At 40.3% G+C, this 13,195-nt stretch overlaps 1 protein-coding gene across 1 annotated transcript in view; it reads right to left on the bottom strand.

Moving 5' to 3' along the window:
- LOC130854914 (ferritin light chain-like) overlaps window positions 1–13,195 on the bottom strand; it is a 139,000-nt gene that overhangs the window by 84,809 nt on the left and 40,996 nt on the right. The window contains exon 2 of the mRNA XM_057737770.1: window positions 893–983. Coding sequence (XP_057593753.1) covers window positions 893–983 — 91 coding nt within the window. The remainder of the gene's footprint in view (window positions 1–892; window positions 984–13,195) is intronic.

Here is a 13,195-nt window from a genome sequence, read left to right as displayed (position 1 = left end):
GTCTGGGGAAGGTGGGCATTCAAGGTCGGTTTCCTTTATTTAGTCTTTGAATAACTTTCCCTCCCCTCCCCTCCCCTCCCCTCCCCTCCCCTCCCCTCCACTCCCTTCCCCTTCCCTCCACTCCTCTCCCTTTCCCTGTGTGTGAAAAAGCAGCAGCAATGAGATAGTAATAAACCCAATTACATCTAACCTTTTTTTAAGTAAGACAGTTCCCAACTTTTAGTTTTTTTACAAAGACTTTTTTTTTTTCAGGAAAAAAAATTGTATTAATTCCCTGAAAGAACTCTAGTATAACTTTTAAGTGTACAATCTATGTTTTTACAAATTAACACTTTACTTTCAGAGCAGTTTTAGGTTTACAGAAAAATTGAGCAGAAAGTACAGAATTCCCATACACTACTCTCCACACCCCCCAAATACATAGTTTCTTCTAGTAACATCTTGCTTTAGTGTGGTGCATGTGTTACAATTGATGATTTAATATTAATATTGATACATTATTATTGACTAAAGTCCGTAGTTTACATTCAAGGTCCCTCTTCGTACATTCAGCGGGTTTGTTGCAGGAAGGACGACCCCTTCCAGGGCTCTTGTCTAACACTTGGAAATGAATTGTCCAAGGAGGCACACATGCTAACAAAGCAAAAGACTTTATCAGGAAGGGGCGCCTGGGTGGAGAGCAGCAGGGTAGGGGACCCCAGGAGAACGGCTCTGCCACGTGGCTCACAGTCTCAAGGTTTATGGTAATGGGGTTAGTTTCCAGGTTGTCTCTGGCCAGTCATGCTGCTTGGCCCATATTTGGTCTGAGTCAGGGTCCTTCCTGGTGGCGCGAGCATCTCTCAGCCAAGGTGGATTCCAGCATGAAGGTTTCTGGGAGGTTGTCAAGACATACTGTGAGCTGACGTCTCCTCCTTCCTTTCGGCCCCTCCTGAATTCTCCCGGTTAGTGTTCGGCAGCAGCCGCCTGTTCCTCGCCAGGACCTCCTGTTGTGAGACAACTCAGGCAAGTGGTTATCACCATGCCTGGCCAAGGTGGGTGGTTTTGGTCAGTGGTTCCCTAACAGGTTTTGACAAATGTATAATTCCATGCAACTGCCATTACAGACAGTATGGTACAGAATACTGTTGACCCTTGAACAACCCTGGGATTAGGGACATGATGCCCCTGCATACTTGAATGTCTGCATATCACTTATGTCAGCCCCCTGTGTATGCAGTTCCTCTGTGTCTGCACTTCCACATCTCAAGGGTGTATCTGCACTTCCACAACCTCTGATCGTGCAGTACCATAGTATTTATTATGGAAAAAAAAATCTGCGTATAAATGGACCTGTGTAGTTCAAACTCGTGTTGTTCAAGGGTCAACTGTAGTTTTACTGTCTTAAAAATCCCTTATGCTCCACTTATGCATCCTTCCTTCCCTCTCTCCTCCTGGACCTTTGGCAACCACTGATCTTTTTTACTCTGTCCATAGTTTTGCCTTTTCCAGAATGTCACGTAGTTGGAATCATACAATATATAACCTTTTCAGATTGACTTCTTTTAGTTCACAGTATGTATTTCAGGTTCCTGCATGTCTTTTTGTGGCTTGATGGTTCTTTTTTGTTTTTAATTGCTGAAAAATAGTTTATTGCATAGATGTACCACAGCTTGTTTATCCATTCACCTACTGAAGAACATCTTGGTTGCTTCTAAGTTTTTGCAGTTATGAATAGAGTTGTTTAAAACATTCACATGCAGGTTTTCATGTCAACCTAAGTTTTCAGTTCCTTTGGGTAAATACCAAGGAGCTACAGTGACTTTTAAAACTTTCCATCACTGTGTTTCCATAGGGAAATGGTGGCATGGGATACAGTCCTCAAACTGAGCACTACTGCTACAGGGACTCCTGACCACCGCCCTTTATGGAGTAAGTGAGTTTATTCATATCAAGCACTCAGAAAAGTGCCTGGCAAAGAGTCAGCACTTAATAAAGGTTGTTGATGTCATCACCATCTTCCTTATCACCATTGCAAGGTTCCAGTAATTATCAGTACTAGGTCCCTGTGTAAGGGGCTTCGTATATTTTATCACTTCTTCTCAAAGAACTTGGCAAGTTAGGACACCTTTTTCCTGCTTTATGTATGGATATCTGAAACTTAGGGAGGTTAAAGAACATGTCCAATGTTACACAACTAGAGCGGCAGAACCAAGATGTAAACCCAGGCCTTTCTGAAGCTTTAAAAACACTTCCATGGGAAGGGGAAGAGGTTTTACTAAAAATGTTAGACAGAAAGAAAGGAAAATACTAATAATTAAACGTTGGGATTTTTTTAAAAGGCATTATGAAAAAAACCCAAAAGATTAATTTTATCAATGCTTATTAAAAAAATTATGCTATAATTACATGGTACAATCATGGCTCTAACTATTGTAAGTAGTTCATTATGCATATTTGTACAAATTACAAAATGAGTTGCACTTATTCCCGAGATGTAAATAAGTGATAAGTGACTAAATGCTGCTTGAGAAACATAATGGAATGATTTTTCAAGTTCATTATTCTTATTGAAGCAGAGGAATTCCATGTTACTTCTTATTCTACGTGGGTAGAATAAGCTTCTACCAGCCCCAGAGATTAGCATTCCAGACATAGCCACACCTTTCTGAAAGGCTCCGCCTGTCTCCACCACTTTGCGAGATTAATACATTTCTTTACTGTTTGCTATCACAGTCCAGAAAACGCCACCTTTTGTGTAATGCAGTGACTAAATATGGGTTCTAAAGACAGAAGGCTGTGGTTTCAAATCCCGTGCCTACCCTTTATTAGCTGTGTCTTGAAATAGGACATGTTACTTCTAGGCCTGGATTCTTCACTGTGTGCAGTGGTTATAAATGGTAACTGACGAATGGATTGTTGTGAAGATAAAATAACAAAATGTGCATCAGCACACACACACGTAGCATGTGGTCTGGAATAAAAAGAAATCAGTACATGTTGCTCCTATAATCAGGGCTAGATTCTCACAGATGCTCTTCAAATACTGAGTCAAAGATTCAGTACTTTGAGGAAGAAGGTGTGTATGGAAACAAGAAATATTTCGTATTATACATGCAGGGTAAACGGTCCCCTAAGTAATCTTATTTTTTTTTAATTCATTAAACACTTTTTTTTTTTTTCTTTTGGCCATGCTGTGTGGTTTGCAGAAACTTAGTTCCCCAACCAGGGATTGAACCCATGCCCACAAGCAGTGAGAGCCTGGAGTCCTAACCACTGGACCACCAGAGTCCTCATTAAATACTTCTTAATCAAAAGCACTTCTTAATCAAAAATTTATTTCCAGAAACTTTGTACTGTACTTAGGAGACCAAAAACAGTAAGACAGTTTCCCTACCCTCATGGAACTCACATTCCAAAGGGGGAAGAGAGACATGTAAACCTAGAAACTAATAAATGGTACCTTGAGGGCTATAAAAAGGTACAAACACTGGGGTGCTGGATATTTTTGGTCTCCAGTGACAGGGAGCTGTGTAAGAGCAATTAAAGCTGCCCAGAGTCACCTGATAGAGATCTATCTGCAGCTGCATTCAAATCAGGGCAAAATATAGCCTCAAGGAGGTAAAGCCAATATTCCACCTACGCAGAGTTGGTGTATGGAGACTGCACATCCAGCTGGGAATGAGAAGGCAAAACTGTGCACTGGTACCGCACACGGGGTTCCAGCCAGGTCCTAGGCACCTCATAACTCTCATTTCAGTTGTTGATCTCATTCGCCAGAGAAGAGCACAGTATCAAACTATGCCTTATGCTTCCAAGGCCACATTTCAAATCTCCATTAACCAAAAGAGCCATAGGACTCCTGGCTACCTTGAAAAATAACCTAGTAACTTGATACAGAAATGAGAGGAAGAGAACCAGAGGCTAACTGTGAGGGCATCCCAGGGCTCTCTAGAGGGGATGCTGTACAGACACTGAGATTCCCCTGTGAATTTCCCGTGAGCTGCTTTTCTCTCTTACTCATCTTTGTGACCCTCAGGTCCTAGCAAAGGTCCAGTCGCACCGACACTTGTGAAAAGTTTGTTGAATCTAAGTGAATTGAATGATTAGAGTTTCAAGACTTGCCAAATACTGAGTTGGCTCACAAAAAAGTTTCTTAATTGAAGCACAAGGCCTATGATACCGAAATAAGCATCAATGCCGGAGTAATTCAGTACTCTTAAAGGGCTCTAAATTAATGCCCCAGAAAGCCCTGTTGGCTAAATAAGAAAGCCGTGTTGGCTAAATAATAGCATTCTTCCTTTTTGTAGGAGAGTAATACTAACAACTTTCTATCCATGGAAAGAATGTTTTAATTTTTTCTTCCAGAAGTGATGAATGGCATATTGCTCAATTGTCTACTTTCTTGACCAAATTCTGCTTATGTTAACCTTGAATTTGTGTTGTTTTTAATGTTTACATTATAAAATAAGGAAGTCCAAAATGAAACTCTTTCCCCTCCTCCACCTACTGCTCCCTAGTCTGACCTCTGGGTGTGTATCTTTCCAGTCTACTTTCTATGTATGCGTAAACCTGCAGCCATAATGCATACTTTTATATTTATATAATATTTTAACACAGAAGTCATCACATTACATGTGTACTTTCTGCCACGGAGAAGCCTTTGCTTAGGACTCAGGCTCTGTACAGAAGTCCTAATGTAACTATACATTTATTTATAAGCTTATCTTCCCCACCAGACTGTCAGTCCTGTAAAAACTGTACATCCATCACTTAACACAGTTCTAGGCCCATCAGAGTCCCTTGATTAATACTGAGTAAATGAATGAAAAACATTTTCACCGACATCACACTGTGGACATCCTTTTATGACGGCCTTGAGCTCCCCTTCTGTCCTTCCAGCGTCCGCCAGCATTCCATTGCATGGACACATTACAACCCTTTGGAGGAGGTGCTACCAATTCCCTGTGGTGAAGGCTCACCTTCATTTTATTTTCTCATTTTCAGCTAGTCTTTTATAAAAGTTAAATCTTTATTTAGACATATGTCTTAGTCTGTTCAGGCTGCTATAACAAAATACCGCAGACTGGGTAGTTTATAAACAACAGAAATTTATTTCTCATAGTTCTGGAAGCTAGAAGTCCAAGACCAGGGTGCAGTGATGGTCTGGTGAGGGCCCTTTCTGGATGGCAGACTTCTCACTGTGTCCTCACAGGGAAGAGGCTAGGGAGCTCTGTGGGGTCTCTTTTGTAGGAGTGCTAATCCCATTCATGAGGGCTCCACCCCTAATGACCTAATCCCTTCCCAAAGGCCCCACCTACTAATACTATGCCTTTAAGGGTTAGGATTTCAACATATGAGTCTGGGGGGAGGGGACGCAGACATTCAGACTATAGCAGCATAGTAAAAATATTCAAGGAATTTTCAAGGAAAAAATATATATAAAATGAAAAAGATACTTGTCATCTCTCCCTACCACTGATTCCCTTTCTCAAAGGGAATACTAGTACTACTTTTAACTGCTTTTGTTTATATCTCCTGGTGCTTTCCTTTATAATTTAAATAAAGTATTTATGATTCATAGTTCATAATTCACAGCTGATGGCACCTTTTAATTCTCAGCTATGGAAGATGAGGAACTTAGTATATAAGTACCTTAACCACCATCCCTTCAATTTCCTGCTTTTAAAAAAAGTTTTATTTTTATTTTTTATGATCAAGGTTTATAACATTTACAATATGATCTTTAACTAGAAGCATTCCCTGATTTATCTGTAGAATGATTTTGAAAATTTAAACCCAAATAAAAATAACATTTAGAATATTAAAATATTCTTCATTGCCAAGTTTTCTTTCTGCTATAAAAACACTGTAATACCGTGTCTCTCAGCACTAGCTAGTGGGAAAAGAATATCTCAATTGCCAAAGAACAATGGATTTCCATCTTCGGTTTTCTTTTCATCTTTTAGGTAGTACTCAGTTGCCATGGTTTCTTGGATCTTATGTCATTTTCTTTCTTGCATTTCTTTTTTGTTTTGTTGAGGTTTTCATCTGAGATGACTGAATGTAAACTTTCTGAATCCATAGATAGCGGAAAACTTTTTCTTCTCACCATATTTGCTAACTCATATAGGTATAAAATTCTAGGTTGAAAATTATTTTTCCTTGACCTTTGAAGGTATTGCAACTTGGTATTCTAGTATCCAGTGTTGCCAGTTTATTTCTCATTTCTTTGTAGGTAGGTGTGAGTCTTTTAAAATTTTATTTTTTATTGAAGTAATTCATGCTTCTCTCCAAATTGTTGCTGTTGATTAAGACACAAGTAGCTCTAAAAAGCTTATTAAATAACATGTTTTACTGCCATTTCTTGTTTTTTGTTTGTTTTTAGTTTGGGGAACTATCTATTCATATTTTATCATGGAAATTGAAGATTTATCTTTTTTTATTAATTCGTCAAGCAGTCTTCCATTCCTCCTGTCTTTCTGATTAACTTATACATAATTTTACTAAGATCAATATTATATTTTTATGATTATGACCATGTTGACTTTGTTTAAAACTATTGCACATCTTTTTGCTCTCACTGGAGTTACTCCTTTTTCATTTTAGTTTTAAAAATACATTTATCTTTAATTTATACCCAAACTTTCTGCAATCGTTTGAATATCCTTTATACATCTATTTGAGCCATGTGATACATCATCAATTTTGTCTCTTTGGGAAACTCTCTACTGTAAATTTCTTGAAGTTCTCTCATTCTCTGTCTCTTCCCAGGCTTGTTGCCTAGCTAGGGTCTCCTTTCACCATCCCTTTGGGAATTTCCTCATCTCACTTGGGTTGAGTTTCCTGTTCCAGAATCTGATTGACTTGTTTCACATACCCATTCTGGAGGAATACCTCCTCCAGTAGCTTCCTGAGAAACATGCATGGGATACATGTTTTGACATCTTACATTTCTGAAAGCATCTTTATTCTACCCTCATACTTAATTGATGATTAGCTGGATTTGAAATTAATTCTGTGTTGGAATCCATTTCCTGCAGAATTTTTGAAGTCGTTGTTCCATTCTCTTCATGTTTCCACTTTTGTCTTTGAGAAGGCTGATGCAATTTTGATTTTTTTAATTTTTTTGCACACAACTGTTTTTATCCTCTGAAAGTTTTTAGAATTTCTTTTTTCCCAGTGTTCTAATATTTATGCATCACATATCTAATTTTAAGACCTCTTTTTGCTCTGAATGCTCCTTATTAAAAGCATCCTAATCTTATTTTATGGATATATTTTCTTTTATTTCTGGGAGAATATTAATGACAGTTTTTTTTTTAAATAAATTTATTTATTTATTTTACTTATTGACTGCATTGGGTCTTCATTGCTGCACAGGGGCTTTCTCTAGTTGCTGCGAGCAGGGGCTACTCTTCATTGTGGTGCACAGGCTCCTCATTACAGTGGCTTCTCTTGTTGTGGAGCACAGGCCCCAGGCGGATGGGCTTCAATAGTTGTGGCACATGGGCTCAATAGTTGTGGCTCACGGGCTCTAGAACACAGGCTCAGTAGTTGTGGCGCACCGGCTTAGTTGCTCCATGGCATGTGGAATCTTCCCAGAGCAGGGCTCGAACCTGTGTGCCCTGCATTGGTAGGTGGATTCTTAACCACTGCACCACCTAGGAAGTCCAATGACAGTATTTTTTAAAGCTTTCTTTACAACAGACTGTTTCCTCCAACTTTATTCATCCTGGATGTGGCTTTGATCTTTCTTATTAGACTTTCCTCAGATGTATATTGATTTCTGGTTCTATGCTCATTTAGTATGGGGATTTTTAGTGCCATTGATCAGGCAGTTTAATTCCTAGGTCTGTTCTTTGGGGCTGTTCTAATTTTCCAGAGAATCTCCTAATGTGTTGTCCAGAGGGTAAAACATTCCTGAAAACATTCTGGGATCCTGATGAGAACAGGGCAGTGGGTCTCAAGATTCTTTATGTACCTGGACTTCGACTCACTCATCTGTTTTTTCACCTGGTAACCCAGCCCTCAGCTGAATCTTGTTTCTCCCAGTCTGGAGACTGTTTTAGTCTCAGGTATGCTAAGTCAGTAACCATTTTTAGTTTCCAAGATCTACACTTGATTCACTTTATGGATGTCATACTCATTTTTATGTCTTTGAGGATATTATTTAATCATATCTTAAAAGTTTATTCTGTTTGCTCTATTTCCTCAGGATGCAAGTGCTTCCATTTGTTATATTTGGTGCTGTTCTACATCAAAATATTGGTGACTCCTGGTTTTGCATTCTGCTTTGTGTTAGCTTCCCCGTCAGCCTGTCTGTGAAGCCTGCTTTTGGGAGAGGGTCACATGTGCTGTCTGATGACTTATACTCTCCAGTGACTGGAGGAGGGACAGTTGTGCTTATATTTAGAGGATGTAGGCCATTTTCTGGGTTAGTGGATACCTGTTTCTCCTCCTTTTGTTACCAGAAGGGGGACCCCTTCCAGGGCCCTAGAGTGGGTCTTGTCTAACACCCAGAAATGAATTGTCTGAGAATTCACACGTGCTGACAAAGCACAAGACTTTATTGGGAAGGGGCACCTGGACAGAGAGCAGCGGGGTAAGGGAACCTTGGGGAACTGCTCTGCCATGTGGTTCGCGGTCTCAGGGTTTATGGAGGTGGGGCTAGCCTTCTGGGTTGTCTCTGGCCAGTCATCTTGCCTGTGCCCATATTTGGTCTGACTCAGGGTCCTTCCTGGTGGTGCACGCATCTCTCAGCCAAGATGGATTCCAGCGAGAAGGATTCTGGGAGGTTGGCAGGACATGTGGGCTGATGTCTCCTCCCTCCTTTTGACCCCTCCCAAATTCTCCCAGTTAGTTTTCAGCAGGACCTCCTGTTGTGAGACAGCTCACGCAAGTGGTTTTTATCATGCCTGGCCAGGCGGGAAGTTTCAGTCAATGGTTCCCTAACACTTTTACCCAGGGTTTCACTCTGTGTCTGTGACCCAAGCACCCATAGACATAATTCTCTTGGGGGTCAACATCATTGCACAAGGGCAGGGTGGGGCGCTTGTCTCTTAGCTGCCCAAAGACCCACTCCTCTCTCCAGTAACTGCTGTGTCTGTTTGTGTCTGGACTTCAAGCACTGTTGGCCTGCCCCCCACCCCCCACCCCCAGTTGTTCTTTTTTGCATCTGATTTGGTTTGTGGCTTTCTTCTCTGATCTGATCCCATTTGACTTCCATCTTTCAGGTGTCCTCAGAGTTTCTGATCCTATGGAGGCATTGTTTGTTTTTCACTGTAGAAACAAATACTAAACATTTTTGTTACTGTTACTTCTAGGGATGCTCTGTCTGCCATGCTGAACCTGAAGCCCCCTAGTTTCATAAAGGAACAATTTTCAGCTGGCCTTCTATGGCAGTGTAGTATAGCATGGCTATTAGGAAAACATTTTCTACAGGCAAACTGTTCCTGGGTTTGAGTTCCCGTTTTATTGGTTACTAGCCACGTGACTGTAAATATGGTGCTTAACCTCTCTGTGCTTCAGTTTCCTTATTTAACTAATAAGGATAACAATAATACCTACTTTGCGTAGTTATTATCAAGATTCAGTGAGCACCTGGCTTTTTGTAAGTCCTCCATAAATGTTAGCCGTTATAATTCTGGAAATTGCAAGGAGCCCGTTGGCTCAGCTGTTCTACATTCAGCTCTGCATTAATTACCTTGATGAGTGTCCCAGGTCTCATTCCTGCTTTTTGTATGAGTGTTACAGAACAAGGTTCACATGCCCAATGCACAGTGAGGCCAAATAAACTGACAAGTTGGAGTTTGGAGCAGAGAAAGGTTCATTGCAGGGCCAAGCAAGGGGAGCGGATGGCCCATGCTCAAAAACTCCCAACTCCCTGGTGGTTTTGGGGAAGAAGTTTGCAAAATTTGAGGTGAGAGCTGCAGGGTGCGTGACTTTCTTCTGATTGGTTGGTGGTGAGGTAACAGGGTGGTGCTCCAGGAATCTTGTGCTCAGCCTGAAGTTGCAATCCTCCCCCTGGGTGGGACCTTAGTTCTGCAGAAGAACTCAAAGATGTTGTTATGTATATTCCTTGAGAAGGAACCAGGACCCTGCCCCAAGGCTGCACTATTGTTTCTTGACTGCTCCTCCGTAATCTCTGCAACTTTTCCCTTCCCTGATTAGCAGTTATTTGAATCTGCCCTTGAACTCTGGAAAGGTCAAGGAAGCCCAATGAAGCCAGTTTCCTACAAACAAGACATGGCTGGGGTGGCAAGAGGGGGTGGGGAGGGTGGTGGGGGGCAGACACAGAAAGGATTTGTAGCCCGGAGCCCCACAGAGTTTCTGCTGAGTTTCATTAGTTGACCTAAATCTTGACGTCTCATTGAGCACTGTAGTTTTGAAGCATTGTTTTCCCTACTCTGTTTTCTTTGTTTTTGACGATGTTTACTCTCTCTTCCTGTTTCATTCAGCCTTTTTGTTCTTCTGCTTGATGCCTTTCTTGCCAGCACTGTTATAGGTTCATTTAAAAAACGAATAACTTTTCTACCATTTCAGTAGGACACAAGAGGAGGAAAGGTAGGCTGATGCATGTGCTTGGTCTTTGTTGAATCTCAGTGCTGTCCTGTGAATTCCTACACTTTTCAGCGAGCACTGGAATGTGCTTTGTGGCCACTGGCAACGACACAGCATTTCATCCCTGCATATGGCACTGAATCACAGTTTTGTTCTTTTCTGGGTTTTCATTTATTTGTTTGTTTTAATTTGCTTGCATTTCCATGACTCACAGTTTCTCCCTTCTGTGGCTAATCACACAACTGCATGGGTATTTAGGAAACTCAGCCACCCGTTCATACTAGAATATTGGCACTTCCAAGTCTTCTGCCATAAGGCTGAGCAGCAGGTTCTGTTTCCAAGTTAGCCCGCTCGGTGTCTCACAACCCCGCACATCCTGTTTCTCTCCAGTTCACAACTAGGAAAACATGATTCTTTCAGGAAATTTTTCTTGCATCTCTCCAAGAGCAAACACAAAGTCTAGGACTTATTTAGTTTAAGCATTAAGATGGAAAGGGGCAAAAAAAAGAGCAGAGTGTACAAAATTCAGACTGATCTAATTTATTAGATTACAGCCACTCACTGATTTGAAAAGGCCTATTTTAGAAGAGAGTGAAGCAAGTTCTATTAATGGATAACACTCTGTGTAGAAAATACTGCAGCTTGTGTATTATTAACACTTGCCTTTTATAAACAGAGTTTGCATGGAAATGAATTCATAAGTGGAAACAGTAATATGTGTTATTTAAAAAGAAGAGCTTAGATTGCAAAGTGCTGTGTAGTCACTTTTACTTGATGGTTAAAAGGGTTCGAGTGCTATGTGTGGTGCTAGGGAAAATGTTTGGGGCTACACAGGATTCGTGCAGTTATCTTCTGTCTGCTTCCAACCAAGTAAAGAGGGTCTTTCTCCTTCCTGAAATGGAGTAATCTTAGATTAAACAGCGTGGGGCACATTTCTGTAAATAAAGATATCACTGATAGTCAATCTGAAGAGAAACAAAAATAGCTACTGGAAAACTATTATCCAGATTCTTACAACTATGTTTTTAGCCCGAAATTTTTTACAAAAGACATTGCTTTCATGTCTGTAATTACGAAGGTGTATAAATAGCCCCCAAATTAAAGCATGGTACTTTATTTCTTCCGCTTGGGAGATTGAAGTAAACTCGACACCAGGGCAAGGCCTCGTCTATAATACACTCATGTCACTGTGCCTACTTTGCTCAATTTAGACGCAAAAGGATTGCATCTGTTTTTATAGTCTACCGGAGGATGTCTGCAACTAGGTGCCAACCATTAGATGAACTTAAACCTGCAGAGTACTGAATCTGGCAGTTTTGCTCTCTCTCTTTTTTTTTAATTGAACTATACTTGATTTACAATGTTGTGTTAATTTCCGCTGTACAGCAAAGTGATTCAGCTTTACGTGTATATACATCCTTTTTCGTATTCTTTTCCATTATGTTTTATCACAGGTTATTGAATATAGTTCCCTGTTGGCAACCACAAGTCTGTTCTTTATGTTTGCAAGTCTGTTTCTGTTTTGTAAATAAGTTCATTTGTGTCATATTTTAGATTCCACATATAAGCAATATCATATGGTATTTGTCTTTGTCTGACTTACTTCACTCGGTATGATAATCTCTAGGTCCATCCATGTTGCTGCAAATGGCATTATTTCATTCTTTTTTTTTATGGCTAGTATTCCATTGTATATATATATATGTATGTATGTATACCACCTCTTCTTTATACATTCATCTATCAATGGACATTTAGGTTGTTTGCATGTTTTGGCTATTGTGAATAGTGCTATGAACATAAGGGTGCATGCATCTTTTCGAATTATACTTTTCTCCAGATATATGCCCAGGAGTGGGATTGCTAGACCGTATGACAACTCTATTTTTAGTTTTTTAAGGAGACTCCATACTGTTTTCCATACTGGCTGCACCAGTTTACATTCCCATACAGTTTTGCTGTCTTATGCCCAAGTCAGAAATAGCCTGTGTGAACTTCATTTATTTCACTCATCACCAAACCAATACTAAGGATGGGCTAAGAAGTCAGGTTGAAATAAATCCCACCTTGAGACTTCCCCAGTGGTCCAGTGGTTAAAACTTTGCCTTCCAACGCAGGGGGTGCAGGTTTGATCCCTGATCAGGGAGCTAAGACTCCACATGCCTTGTGGCCAAAAAAACAAAACATGAAACAGAAGCAATATTGTAACAAATCCAATAAAGACTTTAGAAATGGCCCACTTAAAAAAAAATTATAAAAATCAATCAATCCCACCTTAAGCCTTTGTTAATTAACTGACCCAAGGTAGTTTCAAAGATCACAAGAATTTGAAATGAAATAAGGGGACAGATCTCTGTTTGGTTGTGACTTCTCAATAGATGGTGATCCCATTGATATTTTATGTCCTGATTTTCCCAGGATTACATATATTTTTATATGGCTGACGAAAGAACAGGATCACAGTGATGAGTGCTGTAGCAGAATATTCCCGGCAGCTTTCCTACCCTAGAATGGGAAGGTTTGTTTGTCCTTTTAGAACAGAAGCTTTCAAACCATCCTAGGGAATTGCTGGGAGTTATCTGGGGGCCTTTGGGGTGATATGGAGGAAGTTGGTCATTGGAGAGAAGGCAAGCCGACTGGAGGCCAGACCCTATAC

This window comes from Hippopotamus amphibius, chromosome 6 (genome assembly GCF_030028045.1).
Source record: "Hippopotamus amphibius kiboko isolate mHipAmp2 chromosome 6, mHipAmp2.hap2, whole genome shotgun sequence".
Taxonomy (NCBI): domain Eukaryota; kingdom Metazoa; phylum Chordata; class Mammalia; order Artiodactyla; family Hippopotamidae; genus Hippopotamus; species Hippopotamus amphibius.
This window is presented reverse-complemented; position numbering and strand designations above follow the sequence as displayed.